We start from the raw sequence: 21,785 nt of genomic DNA, 5'->3' as shown, positions 1-21,785 counted from the left end.
GGAGGCATCAAGGAGTCCGGGTGCCCCTTGTGCGGGAGTTGGAGGCTTCCACAATCTCCAGGCTTAAGTCCCAGCGTCCGAGGGCAGGGGCCGTAACGGCCGCTGGTCGAGGCACCTTCCCCTGCGCTGCTGCAGCACATGAAGCTGGCCCTGACCTCAGAGAGATTCTAAACCCCGGCCCCGGAGCGCAGAGGCCCAGGAAGTGCCTGTACTTGGCTGACCGGTGGTAGTAAGACACCTGGGTCCTCGGGTCCTAGCTCTCCTGCTTCTGGACTTACTTTCCTCATGTGCTGTTTTTATTTTGTTGAGACAGGGTCTTCTTGCTCTGCGGCCCAGGCTGGAGTGCAGTGGTGTGGTCATAGCTCACTGCAGCCTCGAACTCCTGGGCTCAGCCTCCCGACTAGCTGGGACTATAGGCGCAGGCCACCACACCTGGCTAAATTTATTTATTTATTTATTTATTTTTTTTTTGAGACAGAGTCTCGCTCTGTCGCCCAGGCTGGAGGGCAGTGGCGCAGTCTCGGCTCACTGCAACCTCCGCCTCCGGGGTTCGCGCCGTTCTCCTGCCTCAGCCTCCCGAGTAGCTGGGACTACAGACGCCCGCCACTACGCCAGGCTAATTTTTTTTTTTTTTTTTTTTTTGAGACGGAGTCTCGCTCTGTCATCCAGGCTGCAGTGCAGTGGCGCGATCTCGGCTCACTGCAACCTCCGCCTCCCGGGTTCACGCCATTCTCCTGCCTCAGCCTCTCCGAGTAGCTGGGACTACAGGCACCCGCCACCACGCCCGGCTAATTTTTTGTATTTTTAGTAGAGACGGGGTTTCACCGTGGTCTCGATCTTCTGACCTCGTGATCCGCCCGCCTCGGCCTCCCAAAGTGCTGGGATTACAAGCGTGAGCCACCGCACCCGGCCTTTTTTTTTTTTAGTGGAGACGGGGTTTCACCGTGTTAGCCAGGATGGTCTCGATCTCCTGACCTCGTGATCTACCCGCCTCGGCCTCCCAAAGTGCTGGGATCACAGGCGTGAGCCACCGCGCCCGGCCTTATTTTTGCTTTTTGTAGACACGGGGGTCTTGATATGTTGCCCAGGCTGGTCTTGATCTCCTGGCCTCAACTGATCCTCTGGTCTCAGCTTCTTAGAGTGCTGGGATGACAGGCATGAGCCACCGCACCCTACCCAGTTTCCTCATTTGTAAAATACTTCCTCAGGTTGTCACCATAAGCAAATTAACAAAGAATGCACTTGTAGCTCGCAGCATACAGCAGACGCTCAGTGAATGGCAGGTTATTATTCCGTTTTGTTTTGTGTGCCAGGTTATTATTCCCACTTAGTGTCAGCGCCCCTGTGCTCGTACCCCCCTACAAAGGGAGGCTCCAGAAGAGAAGCATCGGTCTTGGTCCGTGCTGTTCAAGGGGGCTCACCCTGGCTGACACATAGCAGGACCCCCAATAAATGAACCACAGCTGTTATATGCCCAGCCATCCTTCGCAGGGGAGGAGGGGGTCTAGTGTCCCCATTTTACAGGAGAAAAACTGAGGTCCAGGTGGAGAATGGCCCACACAAGATCGCACGGAGCAGGTGGCAGGGGTAGGCACTTTCGCCACACTGTGCCCCGCAGGCCTACAGGTAAGAACGAGGCCACCAAGACACTCTCTTGCAGAGGTGACCTAAGAGGTTGGATGTGCCGGGCCTCTAGCCATTTGCAGCCTCTCTACCTGGTCCCTGGAAGGAACGGGACAGCAGCTTCCTCCACACCAGAGGCTCACATTACAACGCACAGACGCCCTGGAGGGCCGCCTGTCACATCACCCGGTCGCGGTCTCGGAATGCAGCCCTGCACCTTTAAATCCAGACTGCGACAAGGAGTCCCGCCCCAGACGGAGCGCGTCTGTCGGCTGGGGGGCGGGACCTGCCCTTCATTGGCTGAGCCGCGCAGTATTTTGGCACCTGTGCGCTGGACTCGAGCGCTCCGATTGGAGTAACGACCTGCTTGTCTGCGTGCTGCGAAGTCCGCGGCCGCCCCCGGGGCCCTAGACGTTGGGTTCCTGGGTCCTTAAGGTTCCATTCCCAGGCTGGTCTGAGCTCTGGGGCCGTGGTCCCGCAGCCTCCTCCGGTGGTTGTGCGGAAGCTGCGACGCAGGTACAGCTGGAGAGCGCCGGGGCGGCCCCCAGGGTCACCGGGCTCGGGGCTTGGCGCGCGACGGAACGCAGATCGGGGGCGTGGCCCGTGATCACGGCTGGGGAAGTCGGGGAGGGGACCTTTGGGGGACAAAGGGCCGCGTTCGAATCCCAGCCCAGCCCCCTTCCCCTCTCGGTCTCTTGGTTTACCCTGCGAACGGGGCGTCACCCGCCCACCTAGGGCTGCTGCGCGGCCTGCTCTGCCCGGGCCCAGGGCCGGCAGGTTTGGCGGAGGAGGGAAGGCCAAACGGCCTCCAGGGCCCCGCTGCGCAAACTTGGGTTATTTTCAGCCACCCATGCCCTCTCCCACTTCTCGGAGCTGGAAGGTTGTGAACTGAGGCCTGCGCGACCCCGCCAGTGATGGGGCTGAGTCCCAGTTTAGACAGGTTGGGAGTATTTAAAGCGCTTTGCAGTTTGCAAAGTAGATTCCGGGTCTCTCAGGGAGCGGGTGGTAGTACTGATCCCCGAGTCACGGATGAGATTGAAACCGGCCCTGGGACCGTGGCGGGTCACCCGGTTGGCCTGGGATCGCCCCAGAGACCGTTTTATTTTTAGTCTGGGGCGAATGGGTGGGTGTATGGGGCTGAGTCACACAGCGCTTCGGGCTTCAGCTACTCCAGGCATCTGGTCACCTGGCAACTGGGCCCCTGGCACCCACACTCTGGCAGGGCAGGTAGAAGTCCTTGGTGCCCGGGCAGGCTGTGACCTCATGGTCATCTGCTCAGGCCTCCCCGGGAAAGTTCTGCCTGGTGTCTAACTGATGTCCTAAGGTCCCAGCCCTTCTCAGCTCGAGGGCCTGAGGGCAGTGTCCCCCTGGCAGAACGTGAGGAACGTGGACCGGGCCCTAGGAGATCTTTGCCTCCACTTCCCAAGTGCTGGCCTCCACCCAGCCACACACTTCAAGGCTGCCCACATCTGTCCCTCAGTGCTGCCTATGCCATCTTACAGGTGAGCAAACAGGCTGGGGCCCAGGCCCTCACCTTACTTTCTCTGTTGCTTGGCCTTCCGGCAGCTGAGAAGCATCACCCACCACTACCTACACATTGTCCCAAGACTGAGAGGCCCAGAGAGCCCTCTGCACAGAGGCACTGGGCAGCCTTTTCTGCCCTGCCAAAGGGGCTTCAACCCTGACAAGCACATCTGCATTGGCCTGCCTGGGCAGCTTGGGCCGTCTCACTCAGCCTGTGCTCTGACTTGGTAGCTCTACCTCTTGGGGCTACCCTGTCAAGATTTGGGGGGTAACTGGTCCCAGTGGTCCCCCAGACTGGCTGGGGCCCCAAATTGTTGGTCTTCTCTGGACTTTGGGCTCTTCTGAAGAGGTTATCATAGAGGGCTGCTGTGCCCTCTGGTTAGGAACCTTCAGATGAGGCTGCTGCTGAGGACCTGGCCACCTGGCACAGAGAGAATCCGTCAGACTCTGGGCGGATGAGTCTGGAGGCCTTGCAGTCATGGATTGGAGACCTTACCACTCACTTGTGAGCTGGCAGCCTGTAGCTCTGTAACATAGGGGTGGTGATGATGACACTCTGGTGATGTCAGAGGTCCTGGAGGGTGGGCTCCAGGGAGAGAGGCCCCTTCCTATACCTGCACAAGCCTCAGGGCCTTTGCCAGCTTCTTTCCAGGGAGTGGGTTGTTTGCAGCTTTGGGAGAAGGGGCTTGGCAGCTCCCTCATCTCCTCCTGAGAAATGGGGGCTTGGGACCCCAAAACCCAAGTTCATATCCCATCCCTGCCCTTTCTCAGGTACTTTACGTGGTTTCCCAGGGCCTCAGTGTCCTCCCCTGTGGATGGGTGGCCCCTTTCTCTGAGAAATTCTCAGAAAGACCCCCTCATGGGCTCAGCTCTGTTACCCAGCATAAGGACAGCCAGAGCACCTGTCCACAGCAGCCCCTCTCCCAGCCTGGCCACCTGCACCTGAGCTGCCCCTTCACCCCTGGCTCTCTTACAGGCAGACAATGGCAGAGTTCTCCCAGAAACGGGGGAAGCGGCGTGGCGACGAGGGGCTGGGCAGCATGGTGGACTTCCTCCTGGCCAATGCCCGCCTGGTGCTGGGCGTGGGCGGGGCTGCTGTGCTGGGCATTGCCACCCTGGCCGTGAAGCGGGTAAGGCTAGGTGGGCGGGTCATGCCTGAAGCTCCTAGAGGAGGACAACAGGGTTGGGCTTTTCAGATGGGCCCTGGGGAGGGGTGGGGACTGCCCAAGGCCTTCATGGGAGCACAGGGCACCTGCTTCTCCACCCAGCATGCTGGTCTGCTTTGCCCCTGGGCTTTGCTATGACTGCCCAGACCTCATATACACTGATCTGTGTGACTGTGCCTGCAGTTCATTGACAGGGCCACTAGCCCACGGGATGAGGATGACACCAAGGCAGACAGCTGGAAGGAACTGAGCCTGCTCAAGGCCACACCACACCTGCAGCCCCGGCCTCCACCTGCTGCCCTTAGCCAGCCAGTGTTGCCTTTGGCCCCCTCGTCGTCTGCCCCAGGTGAGTGGCACTCCTTCCCCTTTTGGTGTCACATTCAAGAGACGCAGCCCAGGCTTTGCCCTGACTGACTGTGTGGCCCTGCGCGAGTCCCTGCTTCTCTCTGGGTTGTGGGCTCCTCAGACATTTAATGGGGGTGGTGTTTCTTTGCCCTGCTTCTGGAGCAAGGTGGCAGTGTTGTGATGGTGGGGAGCTTTAGATGGGGAAACTGAGGCCCAGAGGGGCGCGACATACCTACCTACTCTGCATGAAGTTGTTTTAGCCAGTGTTGGACTGTGGGGCAATGAGAACTCGTCACCAAGCACTCACTATATGTGAGGACCTGAACCGAGTGCCTTCTCAGGTGCCACTGCAGGTGAGGAAAGTGAGGCCCTGCGACATCACACAGCTAGTTCTCGGTGGCGTTTTCTTAACTAATCACAGGCTGTTCCGACATGTTCCCCGCCCCTTCACTCTGCAGAGGGGCCTGCAGAAACTGATCCTGAGGTGACACCACAGCTCAGCTCCCCAGCACCGCTGTGTCTGACACTGCAGGAGAGGCTGCTGGCCTTCGAGCGGGACCGTGTGACCATCCCAGCAGCCCAGGTGGCTTTGGCCAAACAGCTGGCTGGCGACATTGCCCTGGAGCTGCAGGCCTACTTTCGGAGCAAGTTCCCGGAACTGCCCTTTGGGGCATTCGTGCCTGGGGGGCCGCTCTACGACGGGCTGCAGGCGGGGGCCGCGGACCATGTGCGTCTCCTGGTGCCACTGGTGCTGGAGCCGGGCCTGTGGAGCCTGGTGCCGGGTGTGGACACTGTGGCGAGGGACCCTCGCTGCTGGGCCGTGCGCAGGACTCAGCTTGAGTTCTGCCCCCGCGGGAGCAGCCCTTGGGACCGCTTCCTGGTCGGGGGCTACCTCTCCTCCCGCGTCCTGCTGGAGCTACTCCGCAAGGCGCTGGCTGCCTCTGTCAACTGGCCGGCCATTGGCAGCCTTCTCGGGTGCCTGATCCGGCCCAGCATGGCCTCAGAGGAGCTGCTGCTTGAGGTGCAGCACGAGCACCTGGAGCTCACTGTGGCTGTGCTTGTGGTAGTCCCTGGGGTCGATGCTGACGACCACCTCCTCTTGGCATGGCCCCTGGAGGGGCTGGCGGGGAACCTCTGGCTGCAGGACCTGTATCCAGTGGAGGCTGCTAGGCTGCGAGCCCTAGACGACCATGACGCTGGGACTCGCCGGCGGCTGCTGCTGCTGCTGTGTGCTGTCTGCCGTGGCTGCTCGGCCCTGGGGCAGCTAGGCCGGGGTCACCTGACCCAGGTGGTCCTGCGTCTGGGGGAGGACAATGTGGATTGGACGGAGGAGGCCTTGGGTGAGCGCTTCCTGCAAGCCCTGGAGCTGCTCGTCGGCAGCCTGGAGCAGGCCAGCCTGCCCTGCCACTTCAACCCCAGCGTGAACCTCTTCAGCAGCTTGCGTGAGGAGGAGATTGACGACATTGGCTATGCGCTGTACAGTGGCCTACAGGAGCCCGAGGGGCTGCTCTAGGTGGGTGGGAACGGGTGGCTGGCATGTTTTCTAATGCTGGGGAGCTGTGCCCACCTCCCTTCCAGAGATTTGAATAGTGATTTTTCTCTAGCTTTTAGCCAGAACAAAAGAAGATACATTACTTAAACCCAGGGCATCGGGATGTGCTTGGGCTATGGTGGCCATAAACCCTGAGCCCAGAGAGCTTGGGTCACTGTCACCTGAGTGCAGCTGGGCTGCCTCAGGCAGCTTGGAGTGCCAGCCATTCCTGCAAGCACCCTTTCAGCCCTTGGGGCCAACCCAAGGACCTTGGCTGTGTCCATCACCAGCAACCAATCCACCAACAGAATGTGGTTTCTGCCATCCTGGGCAGAAGCTGAAGGCCAGCTTCACATTTCTGCTGAGAGAAGGTGACCTAATGCCTTTTCCGGCCCCAGCTCCAGGCGTTTTGAGGCGTCTGGTGCCTGGTGGTAGGTATGGTGTGTTTGTTCTGTCCCCCAGGGGCTGGAGTCACCTGTTGCCCCTGAAGGACAGCTTTTTGGCTGTTAAAGGATGGCGTTTTCCTGCTGTCTTCTGTGTGTTTGGTTTTCTTGCTGAGCAGGAGCTCAGTGTGACTTGCCACCCACTTGATACCTCAGGGCAAGGCCTTTTCCCTCCAGCCAGGTGAGTGTTTTCTTCAGGCAGCTGAGGGTCCTGGGGGAGCTGAGGCTCTGCTGCACCTCCAGCCCACAGCTGGGGCATCTCACTGGAGCTGTTCCAGGCCTCACTGGAGAGCAGAGGACCTGATCCCCCACCAGAGAGGTCCAGTGCGCACAGCCAGCCTCCCAGTGTGCCAAAATGAAGTGCTCTCAGCTGATGGCTGTATTCTGACTTTGAAGCCTGTTAAGAGGTAGCAAGGGGGCTAGAGGAGGGAGATTCCACCTCCCCTCCCAAGTGACCCTCCTCTTGCCTCTGGTATCCTTCCTGCTGAAACGAAGCTCTGCTTCGAAGATGTGAACAAGAATAAAAGGAAAAAGTTCTAACGTGTAACTCAGGCTGCATAAGGGGGTCTTGGTGCTTTCATACGCAGCTGTTGAGGGTTTTCCGTAAGTCCTGTGCCTTGTCCTGGCACTTTGGCAAGAGTGCTTGAGGTCAATTGGAGGTGGTAGAGTTTACTTTAAAAAGTAGCATCTTGGCCAGATGTGGTGGCTAACACCTGTAATCCCAGCACATTGGGAAGCCGAGGCGGGTGGATCACGAGGTCAAGAGATCGAGACCATCCTGACCAACATGATGAAACCCCATCTCTACTAAAAAGACAAAAATTAGCTGGGCGTGGTGGCATGCGCCTATAGTCCCAGCTACTCGGGAGGTTGAGGCAGGAGAATTGCTTGAACCCGGGAGGCGGAGGTTGCAATGAGCTGAGATTGCACCACTGCACTCCAGACTGGCGACAGAGCAAGACTGTCTCAAAAAAAATAAAATAAAAAAGTATCTTGGCCGGGCGCCGTGGCTCACGCCTATAATCCCAGCACTTTGGGAAGCCAAGGCAGGTGGATCACCTGAGGTTGGGAATTCAAGACCAGCCTGACCAACGTGGAGAAACTCCGTCTCTAGTAAAAATTCAAAAAGAAATTAGCTGGGCATGGTGGCGCATACCTGTAATCCCAGCTACTTGGGAGGCTGAGGCAAGAGAATTGCTTGAACCCGGGAGGCGGAGGTTGTGGTGAGCTGAGATCGCGCCATTGCACTCCAGCCTAGGCAACAAGAGTGAAACTCTGTCTCAAAAAAAATATATATATAATAATAAATTAGCATCTCAGTTTGTTTGGGATGTGATAACAAAATGCCACTCCCATAGGTGGCTTATAAACATCAAAAATTTATGTCTTACCATTTTGGAGGCTAGAAATCCAAGAGTGAGTCACAAACAGATCCCATGTTTGGTGAGGGCCCACATCCTGGTTCATAGGTGTCCCCATCTAGCTGTCCTCATGTGGAGGGAGGGGGGAAATGCTCTCCTAGGGTCTCTTGTAAGGAAACTAAGCCCACCCATGGGGTGGGGAACCACACTCATGATCGAATCACTTCCCAAAGACCCCATCTCCTGTTAGCAGTGCCTTGGGGGTTAGGATTTCAGCATACAAGTTTAAGGGGACACAAACTTTCTGTCCATGACAAGTAGGGTACGTGGAAGGAAAAGATGAAAAGCTTGGTGTTGCTTTAGTAGTGGGAACCAGCCAGTTTGGGATGTTTCTTCCCACAAGGCTGAACTGCTGAGCCCTGTACCATACTTTCTGTAATCAGTGGGCTGTTGACAGCCCTTCAGCCATGCTCATCAGTTTTTAGAAACCTGTGTTTTTTTTTGAGAGTGAGTCTCGCTCTGTTGCCCAGGCTGGAGTGCAGTGGCGTGATCTCGGCTCACTGCAACCTCTGCCTCCTGGGTTAAAGCAATTCTTCTGCCTCAGCTTCCCGAGTAGCTGCTACCATGCTCGGCTAATTTTTTTTTTTTTTTTTTTTTTTAGTAGAGATGGATTTTCACCATGTTGGCCAGGATGGTCTTGATCTCTTGACCTTGTGATCTGCCTGCCTTGGCCTCCCAATGTGCTGGGATTACAGGCATGGGCCACCGCGCCTGCCAGAAACCTGTGTTCTCTACCTCCCTTGCACCTCTTTATGGCTGCACAAGTGGGGAGGAAACTTGCCCTGCCTTGTGCAGGTGAGAGGCCAGGGCATCTTAACCCCCCCACCCCCAAGATCCATAGCCAGGGCTCACTTCCTATCACCAGATGACAGATGTGAGCTGGGGAGGGCTCTGGTCTGCGTGCAGAGCTGCTTCCAGCCTAGCTGTGTCACTTGCACCCTGCTGGTACTTCCCCCATTTATGTCCTGAGGGGACTCCCCTACTCCTTCCAGCTGTGACTGCAGGACCCAGGGGAAGCAGGACTGTGCCGAGCAAATGGAATAGTGGTGTAGGCCTCTGGGTGTTGGGTGCAGGGCAAGGGGTGGGCATGAGGGCTCCTTGCAGAGGGTATTATAAGGGTCCAAGGCAGGAGACACTTGGCTGAGGTCCATTCTAATCACTTGATGCCTTGATGCTGGAGAGCTTTGAGCAGTTTCCCTGGTGGTGGAGGGGCAGCAAGGGAGCAGTCTGGGAAAGAGCCTGTGCCTCAGTCTTCTCATCTCTTAACTGGGGAGGGTCACGTAATACCCAACCCCAGGTGTTTGTGATGATTAACTGGGGTGGGCAGTACTAACATAATGCTTGGGAACGAGGACTGGTGGGCCTAGCTTTCCCCCCCCTCCAGCCACATCCAAGCCCCAGCACAGCAAGGTGCTCCCAGCTGCCACGCCAGCCCCTGGTCGGAGTGCAGCTGTCCGGGAAGCAAGCTCAGTCTAGAGTCCCTCTCCTTAGGCGACCAGACCCCGACACAAGGCTGATGTAGAGGCCACTTGCTTCAGGTAGCTCTAAATTTCCTGTCTCATACCATGGCTTAAAAAAAAAAAAAAAAAAAAAAAAAATCCAGTATGAGTTAAAAGTGTTCATGGTTCTTGTTCATGGTTTCGTCACCTAGCCAAGGTTAATATCTGGGTTTTCTGTTTCCAGCCAGAGAACTGGAAACAAATCACTGTTTTGCTAGGAGCTTTGCATGACCTCACACCCTGGGATGCTGGGTCCCAGGCTGTCCTGATGGGCTGTGAAATCCCACCCACTCCCCTCCCCACAAGGCAAGGACGGCCTCAGTGTCTTAACACTGTGGTGACTCTGATGACAAGGCAGGGCTTGCCCAGGCCTCAGTGTCTTAACACTATGGTGACTCAAATTCCTTGTTTTACCTTCATCAAGTGACCCAGAGCCAGGATCCTTGATGACTATGGTAAGGCAGTGACTACCCCTGCTCAGAATGCAAGGGTCCCTAGGCACGATTTTAGAAAAACAAAAGGACTCCAAAAGTGGAGAATCTAAATGTAGTCCTTTGAAAATGTCACCCATAGATCCTCTACCCCTAACTGTAATAAATTTCACCAAACAGCATTTCCTTTTTGTAAATCCACTTGTACCCACTTCTCTTCAGGAATACTTAGCTGTGGGATTGTCCTCAAAGGGGAACCATTTATTCCCGTAGAGCTGACCTGTTCAGCTCGTTTCCGTATCTGCTGCTAATATTTAAAAAAACAAACAAAAAAACAGGCCAGGTATGGTGGCTTATGCTTGTAATCCCAGCATTTTGGAGGTTGAAGCGGGAGGACTGCCTGAGGCCAGGGGTTCGAGACCAGCAGGGGCAACATAGACCTCATCTCTACAAAAAATAGCCAGGTGTGGTGTATACCTATGGGCCCAGCTACTCAGGAGGCTGAGGTGGGAGGATGGCTTGAGTCTAGCAGGGCAAGGCTGCAGTGAGCCATGATTATCTCTGGGATTACAAGCTGGTCTCAAACTCCTGGCTTCAAGCCATCCTCCCAGCTCAGCCACCCTAAGTACTGGGATTACAGGTGTGAGCCACTGTGTCTAGCCAACATTTGCTTTTTTTTTTTTTTTTTTTTGAAATGGAGTCTTGCTCTGTCACTCAGACTGAAGTACAGTGGCCCAGTCTCTGTTCACTATAACCTCCACCTCCCTGGTTCAAGCAATTCTCCTGCCTCAGCCTCTTGAGTAGCTGGGTTTGCAGGCATGCACCACCACACTCGGCTGATTTTTGCATTTTTAGTAGAGACTGTTTCACCATGTTGCCTGGGCTGGTCTTGAACTCCTGACCTCAAATGATCCGCCCGCCTTAGCCTCCCGGAAGTGTTGGGATTACAGGTGTCAGCCACTTGTGCCTGGCCAACATTTGCGTTTTTAATGACACTTTTCTTTTGTAATCAGGATATATATATAATCTTAATTCCTTGAGAAAGCTAAGGTTGTAGTGGAGAAAACCCAGGTGTGTTCCAAAGACAAACACCAGTGACTCTGGTGACCTGCACGGGGTCATCTCTGCACTGCTTGCCGAATACCTGAGATGAGACCAATTAGTTCAGTGGGCTGGGGCCTCTGGCAGGCAGGGAGGCCACTGGGGCTCGCTTGTGTTGGTTTCAGAAGGAACCTTCCAGGTTCAGACTGCAGGCCAGACCCTGACTCTATATTAGTGTTTTCCAGAGGGACAGAACCAATAGGCTGCATGTATATATAGAAAGGGAGTTAATTAGGGAGAAGTGGCTCACAGGATTACAAGGGGAAGTCCCAGAATAGGCCATCTACAAGCTGTGGAGAGAAGCCGGTAGCATAGCTCACTCCAAGTCCAAAAGCCTCAAAACCAGAAAGCCCACTGTGCAGCCTTCAGTCTATGGCAGAAGGCTCCAGGAAGCTGCTGGTGCAAGTCCCAGAGTCCAAAGGCCGAAGAACCTGGAGTCTGATGTCCAACAGCAGAGAAGAGGAAGCAAGCATCTGGCATAGGAAGAGAGGGCTGGAGAGGACTCAGCAAGGTGCTCATCCCCGTTCTAACCGTGCTGGCAGCTGATTGGATGGTACCCACCCACGCTGAGGGTGGGTCTTCCTCTCTCAGTCCACCGAGTCATGTCACTCTCCTCTGGCAACACCCTTACAGACACCCAGAAAAAATACCAGCCATCTCAGCGTCCCTTAATCCAGTGAAGTTGACACCTAACATTAACCACTGCACCAACGCCACCTGTGTGTGAGCTGGTGGTCTAAGGTGGGGATGGGGTGCACAGATCTGTCCCTGGTAGGGACGGTCAACAGGTGAGTGGCAACACCCTAGTGAGCATATTGAGCTGGGGCCACCTGTGTTCCAGTCCAAGAAACCTGGAGATCCAGCTGAATGTGAACATCCCAGGTCTTTGGCTGGATTTTATAAGAGGCAGGTGGTGAATCCATCCCAAAGGGCAGTGGGGTCTCTGCCCAGCGTCTCAAAAGCCAGTGCCTCCAGGTGCGGGCCCCAGCGCTGTTGGGCACGTTGGCTCTGGGGGGTGGGGGAGCTGGATGTTGGTGACAGGGCTTATTTTTAATTCTGGATGCTCTAAGTATCCGGGGTGGGATCAGGCAAGAGATTCCTCAGCCGCTACCAGTTGTGTGGGGTGGTCTCGTTTCCTCTGCTGTTAAGTGCAAGCAGTCACCTGGGGAAGCATGTGCAGGACGTCAGCCAGGCTTCTTTGCCAAGATGGCAGGAAAGCCTCCAGTTACCCCATGGGCTCTCAGCATTGGTGTGGAGAGCAGGGAGGGGCTTTTTACAAAACTCTGATGGGGCTTGGGGGGACATGGCATCAGAGACTAGGTTTCAAGGCCAGGTTAAGCTGCTTGGTAGAGGAAAGCACTTAACCCAACAGAGTTATGGTTCCTGCACAAAAAGGACAGGAGATGCTGTCTTGCTGGCAGCAGGAGGTTGAAACCACTATAGATGACAGCCTGGCCAGTGCCTAGTCTCAGCTAGATCCAGCAAGGGGGGGTGGGGGTCATTTTCTTCTCCTTAGTTTTGCATTGCACAAGCTGCAGATGTGGCTTAACACGGGGACTAAAAACCCTTCCAGTCAACATTGACGGGGTAGGATGAGCTGCATGCTGCTAACCTGAGTGGGCCATCGAGACAGACTTGGAAATTCCAACAGGTTTGATTTGTGAAGCTTTAAATTGCAGTCGTGCCTGACTGTAAGCCTTCACTAGAGAGCCTCAATGTGAACAAGGACACCCCATTACGGATGAGGCAACTGGGGCTCCAGGGATGAGGCTGCACACCCAGGGTGGCAGAGCAGGCCAGGAAGCGGGAGCTGAGCCTGGGTCTGTCTGAGCTGAGCCCAGTCCATGGTGCAGCCCAATCCTGCAGTTTGGTTTTGAGACACACAGGAGTTGCCTGCAGAGACGTGAAAACCACAAAGGCATCTGATATCCAGAAACTATGAAGAACTCCTACAACTCAACAACAAAGACAAACAACCCAATTTAAAAATGGGGGAAGAGACCAGGTGTGATGGCTCCTGCCTGTAATCCCAGCATTTTGGGAGGCCGAGGCTGGTGATCACCTGAGGTCACGAGTTTGAGACCAGCCTGGCCAACATGGTGAAACCCTGTCTCTACTAAAAATACAAAACAAATTAGCTGGGTGTGGAGGCGGATGCCTGTAATTCCAGCTATTTTTGGGAGGCTGAGGCAGGAGAACTACTTGAACCCAGGAGGCAGAGGTTGCAGTGAGCCAAGATTGCACCACTGCACTCTAGCCTGGGCACAAGAGCGAAACTCCATCTCAAAAAAAATAAATAAAAAATAAAAAATGGGTGAAGAACTTAAATCGACATTCTCCAAAGAATGTATACCAATGGCCAGTAAGCCTGTGGAAAGATGGTCAATGTCATTAATGACTAAGAAAATGCAAATCAAAACCACAATGACACGCCACTTCATACCCACTAGGAATGACAATACACTGGGATGGCTATAATACAAGAAAAGGAAAGGAACAAGTGTTCACAAGGATATGGAGAAGCAGTAACCCTGGTGTGCTGCTGGTGGGTGTAAAATGGTGCATCCACTGTGGAAAAGTTTGGAGGCTCCTCAAAAAGTCAAAACATGGAGTTATGGTATAAAACTACAATTCCATTCCTAGGCATATGCCCAAAATAACCAAAAACAAGTCATCAGACACTCATACACCAATGTTCACAACAGTGCTATTCACAATAGCCAAAAAGTGGAAACAACCCAAATGTCCATCAACTGACAGGGATAAGCGTGTGGTATATTCATACAGTGGACTATCAGCCATAAACATCGAGGACTGACACATACTACAATGTGGATGAGCCTGACAAACAGCAGCCAGGTCAAAGAAACCAGACACAGGATGTCATGTACGGTAGGATTTCATTTTCTTTTTTTTTTTGAGACAGAGTTTCACTCTTGTTGCCCAGGCTGGAGTGCAATGGCCCGATCTCGGCTCACTGCAACCTCTGCCCCCTGAGTAGCTGGGATTACAGGCGCCTGCCACCACGCCCGGCTAATTTTTGTATTTTTTTGTAGAGACGGGGTTTCATCATATTGGTCAGGCTGATCTCGAACTCCTGACCTCAGGTGATCTGCCCACCTTGGCCTCCCAAAGTGCTAGGATTACAGGCGTGAGCCACTGTGCCCAGCCTGGTATGATTCCATTTAAACAAAATATCCAGAGTAGGTAAACCCACAGAGACAAAAAGTGGTTGGTGGTTCCCTGGAGCTGGGATAGGCAAAATCACACATGCAGGGCCACAACCCACACCCACTCGGAGATGCTCCAGGAACAATCTCAGGAATCTGCATTTGTAAAAATCCTCCCCAATACCCCACCAGGACACAGAGCCACTGGTCTATGGGCCAGGAGCCCAAGACCTGAGAACAATTCTAGTTTCTTCAACAACTAGCAACGTGACTGGGCAACTCACACCCACCTCTGCTCATCTTCTAAACTGTAAATCAGAGTCCATATGGCTTGTATTATTCAAAAGGTTTTTGTGAAGGCAAACAGGGAACATGGCCACCACTGGAAAAAGTGGAAGATGGAAAGTTAGTGATCTGAATCTGAACCTTTCATTGGACATCTTCTCTGCTCTGAGGGACCACCTGTGGGGTGGGAAGAAATTGGGCTCAGTGCTTACCATGTGGAAAGGGAGGAAGGGCTGTCCACATGGGACACAAGGGATAGCCATGAAGGACAGAGGCTGGCGAGACCTCCCAGTGCCCCTTCCAGCACTGGCTGGTACCTGTTGCTTCTGCAAATGTTCCCCAGACTCTTTGCACTCTCACAGGTCAGAGTAAACAAAGGTTGGATTCTTTTATTTTAAAAAAAAGTTTGAGAGACAGGTTCTTACTCTGTCACCCAGGCTGGAGTGCAGTGGTGTGATCACGGTTTGCTGCAGCCTCAAACTCTTGGGTTCAAAGGATCCTCCCACTTCAGCCTCCTGAGTAGCTGGGACTAAAGGCATGTACAACTGTGCTTGGCTATATTTTTAAAAATAGAGACAAGGTCTAACTATGTTGCCCAGGCTGGTCTTGATCTCCTGACCTCAAGCAATCCTCCAGCCTTGGCCTCCCTAAGTGCTGGATTACAGGTGTGAGCCTCCACGCCCTGCCAGGTTTGGATTTTTATTTTTTTAAACTTAAAAAAATTTTTTTGAGACTGAGTCTTGCTCTGTTGCCCAGGCTGGAGTCCAGTGGCGCAATCTCAGTTCACTGCAACCTCCGCCTCCTGGGTTCAAGCAATTCTCCTGCCTCAGCCTCCTGAGTAGCCGGGTCTACAGGCGCACACCACCACACCTGGCTAACTTTTTGTATTTTAGTAGAGACAGGGTTTCACCGTGTTGCCCTGGCTGGTCTCAAACTCCTGAGCTCAGGCAATCCGCCCACCACAGCCTCCCAAAGTGCTGGGATTACAGGCATGAGCCACTGCACCCGGCCTGGGTTCTTTATTAAGGCAATGAATTCTAGGTGTCCTGGCTCAACTAGATAAAGAGGGAATGAAGCTTCTTCTGAAGGATCAGTGTTACCACAGCCACTTCCTCGCATTACACCGTCCTTCTCAGGACATCTATGAGAAGCCCTGGTCAGCCAGGACAGGGACTGCCCCATGAGTGCTGGCGGCTCACTTGGGGCTTTCTGGAGGTGAAGGAAGCAGCCCTGGGAGCTTCTTCCTTTGGCACACAGTGGGCTTCAGCTGGGACTTCACCAATCCTCTGCTAACAGCAACCGTCCTTGGGGGGTCCAAGGGAGCAGCTGCGTGACTTTTCAGCAGTGGCTATGGTCACTCCTGAGGTCTGGGAAGAGGGCCACTGTCCAGCAGAGCTGGCCTGCTCCAGAGTGGTCTGGACCTTGTGCCCCTTAACACAAGAAGGCCCGACTCCAAAGGTCAACACCGTCCTCCAAGTTTCCAGGACACTAAATGGCCACTTGGTGCTGGTTAACTCATTTCCAAACACAAAGGGGACAGGTCTGAGAAAGTGGTGCTCTCTACCCTACCCTGAGCTCATCTGTTCTGAGGACAAAAGGGACGGGTATGTCCAGGCTGGTGGCAAAGGCTACATTTCCGGGGTTTCTTTGCTGTGGACCCCATGTCTGAGGAATTGGCCCGGGGCCTTTTGCTTCTGGCTTCCAACTCCAGGGTTCTTCCTCTGTCTCCTGTCCAGGACGGGGCTCCAGAAGTCCCTGTTGGGAGAGTCAGGGGAGGGCTGAGGTTAGAACTGACACGCAGAAGTGGCAAGTCCTGAACATGGTGGCTCATGCCTATAATCCCAGCACTTTAGGAAGCCGAAGCAGGATTGCTTGAGCCCAGGAGTTCAAGATCAGCCTGGGCAACATGGTGAAACCTTGTCTTTAAAAAATGCAAAAATTAGCCACGTGTGGTGTATGCCTGTGGTCATAGCTACTCGGGAGGATGCCTGAGCCCGGGAGGCTACAGTGAGCTGTGATCACACCACTGCACTCTAGCCTGGGCAACAGAGCGAGACCCTATCTCAAAAAAAAAAAAAAAAGGAGCAGCTGAACCAACTTTTTTTTGTTTTGTTTTGTTTTGAGATGGAGTCTTCGCTCTGTTGCCCAGGCTGGAGTGCAGTGGCGTGATCTCCACTCACTGCAAGCTCCACCTCCTGGGTTCACGCCATTCTCCTGCCTCAGGCTCCCGAGTAGCTGGGACTACAGGCGCCCGCCACCACGCCTGGCTAATTTTTATTTTTTTATTTTTAGTAGAGATGGAGTTTCACCGTGTTAGCCAGGATGGTCTCGATCTCCTAACCTTGTGATCCACCTGCCTCAGCCTCCCAAAGTGCTGGGATTACAGGCGTGAGCCACTGCGCCTGGCCTTTTTTTTTTTTTCTTGAGATGAGTCTGGCTCTGTTGCCCAGGCTGGAGTGCAGTGGTACAATCTCAGCTCACTGCAAGCTCCACTTCCCGGGTTCACGCCATTGCATTGTCCTGCCTCAGACTCCGAGAGCAGCTAAGACTACAGGGACCCACCACCATACCTGGCTAATTGTTTGTATTTTTAGTAGAGATGGGGTTTCACCGTGTTAGCCAGGATGGTCTCGATCTCCTGACCTCGTGATCTGCCCGCCTAGGCCTCCCAAAGTGCTGGGATTACAGGCGTGAGCCACCACACCCGACCGGCTGAATCAACTTTTATACAGCCGTGTACACCCCACCGGCCAGCCTCCCTTCACACTGTGTCCAACTCTGTAAGGTCGAGGCACGATGTGCCTGCTGCCTTATGTTACCTGACACCTCTCCCTCAGGAATCCTAAGCTTTGGAGACATTGTCCCACACTCACTTGGTAAGTGGACTTTCATACTGGCCCTTTTTACAGAGGCAGAAACCCAAGCAAGCTGGCCTGTGTGGTAGGGTGGGAAAGACAAGCAGCCTGTGACCAGCAACCTGCAGCCCACCTCCATGCAGGAAAGTCCAGCTCTGGATCCTTTCCTGTCCCCTCAACAGGTCTTTCCAGACCAGCTGCTCATTTACCCAGGACAGTCAGTCAGCCAGCCTGAGGGTCAGATACCATGTCCTTCCAAGTGGGGAGACAAGAGGCCAGACTGCATCTCACTTCAAATGTGGGTCTCTCACTGCAATGGCCATCTCTGGGCCCCATTAGCACTGGTAGCCAGTTCCAAGTCCCACAGTTTTTACCAAGCCTCTGGGTTCTTTCTGTGCACGCCGGGCTGGTGACACATGTGTAAGAATCATAGTCTGAGACTAAACTCCTTTCTAAAACAGGAACTCTATGAATGTAGGCAGGGACCATCTTGTTGAGCAAACTTGAGGCAGAGAGGCTAAGTCATTTGTTCAAGGTTATATTGCTGAGCTTTGGAACCAGATTCACTCAACTCCAAATCTCCCACTAGGCCTTTGGGTCATTCTCAGCTACTTAAGCTCTGCTGTGCACTGGAGTAGGAGGAATCATTCGAAGTGCCTCCACGTACACCATTCAACTTGATGCAATGTCCAGGTCACTTCTCATGACACCCAGTTCCCAGACATTGGCCCAAGCTGTGTCACCCTGGGCAGGTTCCTAAATATCATCGGGGTTGGCGTCTTCATCTGAAGAAATGAGGCTGGGCCAGGAACGGTGGCTCACACCTGTAATCCCAGCACTTCGAGAGGCCAAGGCAAGCAGATCACCTGAGGTCAGGAGTTCGGGACCAGCCTAACCAACAGGGTGAAACCCCCGTCTCTACTAGAAATACAAAATTAGCTGTGCTTGGTGGTGCATGCCTGTAATCCCAGCTACCTGGGAGGCTGAGGCAGGAGAATCACTTGAACCTAGGAGGTGGAAGTTGCAGTGAGCCAAGATCGCACCATTGCACTCCAGCCTGGGCAACAAGAGCAAAACTCAGTCTCATAAAAAAAAAGAAATGAGGCTGATGCTCATGGTCTGCCAAGGGTCACAACAGCTGCAACGGCACACGGCCATGGGACTGGGAAGGCCTATGTACTCCTCCTGGTGTCTGTTACCGTGGGACCCTGAGCAACGCCCACTTCATGTGTCTGGGTCTCACCTTTCTCACTTACAAGTAAAATTGTGATCATAATACTTACCCGATGAGGATGGAAGATGCATAGGAAGTATACTTAGCATAGTGCTGGGCACAGGGCAAGTGAAACCATTACTGGTAGCTACCCTTTAATTTGGAATGAGGACTGTACAATTATCACCTTGCTGAAAGTGATCAAGTGAGGAAAAGTGAGGTGTAAGGCAGCCCAGGTGCCCCTCCCAATCCCACCATGACTCTGCCTTGCCTTCTTTCTGCTGTCCCCAGTCTCTGAGGTAGACACCTGAAAACTGAAGGCAGGGATTCCCATGCCCCTCCCTGCCTCACCTGGAGCAGTGTTCTCATCGACCCACTGGAAGAAGCCACACTGCTGCTCTCTCGGCTTGGCACATGTGTGGAACTGGCGCCCCTTGTTGGGTCCATCCTTCTGCACAGTCCGTGTGACGGAGGGCTGGCTGCACAGGCAGGATGTGCCACTACCACTGCCATCACCAGGGTTGCCAAACCCACCTAGGTGGATCCCTGGGCCTGGTGGGCGTCCCAGGGAGGCACCTAGGGGTCTATATGCTGAGGCAGGAGGCCCTCCTGCTCCCGGATTGGGGCTGTCTGCCCACAGAAAGAAGTTGCAGCTACCCCCGTTGCACTTAAAGAATTGCCGGCCCTGGTTGGGGCCCTCCTTACGGACAGTGAGCAGCACAGCCTCCTGGCCACAGTTGCAGGTCACAGAATTGCTTTCACCAGTAGCCGTGGGTGGTGGGAGGGTCCGGCCCAGAGTCTTTGAGGGCTCAGTCTGTCTGCTGTCAGCAGGCTGGGGGTGCTGGCTGTTGTCCATCCTGTTCAGGGACTGGCTAGCCTGCAGGCGGCCAGAGGGCTGGCTAGCCCTGGAGGGGCCCCGTGAAAATCTCAGGTCCAAGATCTCCCTCAGGGTCTCGTCGCATCCGCCGATGCAGCAAACAAACTCCAGAGGCATGGTCGGGGGAAGGCTACCACGCTTAAACTTTAACTTCAACCTAGTGAGGCCAGAAGATGAGAAAAAACATTAACAACCAGATGCCAGCTTCTCCTTAGTCCACTGAGGGCTGCTTTAGCCCTAGGCCTGTCTCCACCATTCCTTATGCATCAGGAAGCCCACGCGCCCTGTGAGGCCCTCCGTCAGCCCACCACAAGCCCCCACCAGTCATCATAGGAGTGGACAGTGGGAAACTGTGCGGATGAAATCTAAGATCCCAGTAATTCACTAAAGTAAAAACACCTCTGAGAAGTTCCATGTCTCTATATCAGCAGTTCTCCAAGTGTGGTTCTAGGGTGCCTGAGCCTTTTCAAGGAGAGTGCAAAACATTTTTATAGGCCAGGCGTGGTGGCTCATACTTGTAATCCCAGCACTTTGGGAGGCTGAGGTGGGCGGATCATTTGAGGTCAGGAGTTTGAGACCAGCCTGACCACCATGGTGAAACCCCATCTCTACTAAAAATACAAAAAAAATTAGCCGGGCATGGTGGTGTACGTCTGTAGTCCTAACTACCTGGGAAGCTGAGACAGGAGAATTGCTTGAACCTGGGAAGTGGAGGTTGCAGGGAGCTGAGATCGTGCCACAACACTCCAGCCTGGGTGACAGAGTGAAGACTCTGTCACACACACACACAAAATTTTATATTAATTCTAAGGCTGGGCATGGTGGCTCACGCCTGTAATCCCAGCACTTTGGGAGGCTGAGGAGGGCAGATCACGAGGTCAAGCGATTGAGACCATCCTGACCAACATGGTGAAACCCCATCTCTACTAAAAATACAAAAATTAGCTGGGCATGGTGGCACGCGCCTGTAGTCCCAGCTACTCAGGAGGCTGAGGCAGGAGAACCTCTTGAACCTGGGAGTCAGAGGTTGCAGTGAGCCGAGGTTGCGCCACTGCACCCCAGCCTAGTGACAGAGCAAGACTCTGTCTCAAAAAAAATTCTAAGAGGTTATGTCTATTTTGCTCTTATTCTTCCGTGTGTATACAATGGAGTTTCCTGGAGGTTCCAGCACATGCAATGACTCAGCAGGCTGGCTGCAGAAGCAGATATGGGAATCCAGCTCTCTTCTATTAAGCCAGACATACAAATTGCAAAATGTAAAACAATGTCATTCATGTCATTATTATCTTGCTTTGGAAAATAGGTATTTTATTACCCTAAAAAACATGTTATTTACAGTAGTATGCAATGCATTTACTAGAAATAAACTATTAAATTTTTTTTTTTTTTTTTTTTTGAGACAGAGTCTCACTCTGTTGCCCAGGCTGGAGTGCAGTGGTGTGATCTCGGCTCACTGCGACCCTCACCTCCCAGGTTCAAGCGATTCTGCTGCCTAAGCCTCCCAAGTAGCTGGGACTACAGGTGCACGCCACCATGCCCAGCTAATTTTTTGTACTTTTAGTAGAGACAGGGTTTCACCATGTTGGCCAGGATGGTCTTGATCTCTGGACCTCGTGATCCGTCCACCTTGGCCTCCCAAAGTGTTGGGATTACAGGCGTGAGCTACTGTGCCTGGCCAAATTCTTGAATATTTAAAAATATGTTTCCACTTTAATTTCACATATGATGCCGGGCGCGGTGGCTCACGCTTGTAATCCTAGCTCTTTGGGAGGCCGAGGCGGGCGGATCACGAGATCACGAGATCAGGAGATCGAGACCACGGTGAAACCCCGTCTCTACTAAAAATACAAAAAAATTAGCCGGGCGTGGTGGCGGGCGCCTGTAGTCCCAGCTACTCGGGAGGCTGAGGCAGGAGAATGGCGTGAACCCGGGAGGCGGAGCTTGCAGTGAGCCGAGATTGCGCCACTGCACTCCAGCCTGGGCGACAGAGCGAGACTCCGTCTCAAAAAAAAAAAAAAATTTCACATATGGTACATACTGATAAACCACCCACAACAAAAGCTCTCTGGGCTCCTCAATGATCTTTCAGAGTGTTAGGGGTCTGGTGACCAAGAGGTTTGAGAACCACTGTCCTGCACTAGGGCTGTGTGCTTTCTAGAGGAACTTAAATTATTTATTTATTTATTTATTTTTGAGACGGAGTCTTGCTCTGTCGCCCAGGCTGGAGTGCAGTGGTGCAATCTTGGCTCACTGCAAGCTCTGCCTCCTGGATTCACGCCATTCTCCTGCCTCAGCCTCCCG

At 53.7% G+C, this 21,785-nt stretch overlaps 2 protein-coding genes across 7 annotated transcripts in view; one reads left to right on the top strand and one right to left on the bottom strand.

Moving 5' to 3' along the window:
* The first annotated feature begins 1,941 nt into the window (after positions 1-1,941).
* On the top strand, positions 1,942-7,188 carry MIEF2 (mitochondrial elongation factor 2). 3 transcript variants are annotated; one of them, XM_030828227.1, is made up of 5 exons: positions 2,022-2,139; positions 3,531-3,652; positions 4,124-4,277; positions 4,497-4,659; positions 5,117-7,188. In XM_030828227.1, exons 2-5 carry the CDS (start codon positions 3,603-3,605, stop codon positions 6,169-6,171), a joined length of 1,422 nt encoding a protein of 473 aa, XP_030684087.1. In that variant the 5' UTR covers positions 2,022-2,139; positions 3,531-3,602; the 3' UTR covers positions 6,172-7,188. The 3 variants fall into 3 exon arrangements, with proteins under 3 accessions (XP_012356604.2, XP_030684087.1, XP_030684089.1); XM_012501150.2 differs by lacking the exon at positions 3,531-3,652 and having other exon boundaries at positions 1,942-2,139; XM_030828229.1 differs by lacking the exons at positions 3,531-3,652; positions 4,124-4,277 and having other exon boundaries at positions 2,043-2,139.
* Positions 7,189-11,295: 4,107 nt separating this feature from the next.
* TOP3A (DNA topoisomerase III alpha) overlaps positions 11,296-21,785 on the bottom strand; it is a 44,318-nt gene continuing 33,828 nt past the window's right edge. The window contains exons 18-21 of one of the 4 annotated variants that reach the window (XR_004033402.1): positions 18,959-19,641; positions 16,109-16,294; positions 14,545-14,636; positions 11,296-12,977 (exon numbers count right to left, since the gene is read on the bottom strand). Coding sequence is in view for 3 of the 4 variants with exons in the window: in XM_030828226.1 (XP_030684086.1) it covers positions 16,116-16,294; positions 18,959-19,641 (862 nt within the window). In the remaining variant the exon portion in view is untranslated. Of the gene's footprint in view, positions 16,295-18,958; positions 19,642-21,785 lie in introns of all 4 variants that reach the window. The other 3 variants (XM_030828226.1, XM_030828225.1, XM_003279870.4) reach the window with 3 other exon arrangements.

The sequence above is a fragment of the Nomascus leucogenys genome, chromosome 14 (assembly GCF_006542625.1).
Source record: "Nomascus leucogenys isolate Asia chromosome 14, Asia_NLE_v1, whole genome shotgun sequence".
In the NCBI taxonomy this organism is placed as follows: domain Eukaryota; kingdom Metazoa; phylum Chordata; class Mammalia; order Primates; family Hylobatidae; genus Nomascus; species Nomascus leucogenys.
The sequence above is the reverse complement of the archived record's forward strand: the minus strand, read 5'-3'. Positions and strand labels throughout refer to the sequence as shown.

What these genes read in the sequence shown, in the direction of transcription:
- MIEF2 (XM_030828227.1), top strand. Translation starts at nt 3,603, where the DNA reads ATGAGTCTGGAGGCCTTGCAGTCATGGATTGGAGACCTTACCACTCAC. An exon ending in CCACCCTGGCCGTGAAGCGG is followed by an intron (nt 4,278 to 4,496) that starts GTAAGGCTAGGT and finishes CTGTGCCTGCAG; the next exon opens with TTCATTGACAGGGCCACTAG. An exon ending in CCCCTCGTCGTCTGCCCCAG is followed by an intron (nt 4,660 to 5,116) that starts GTGAGTGGCACT and finishes TTCACTCTGCAG; the next exon opens with AGGGGCCTGCAGAAACTGAT.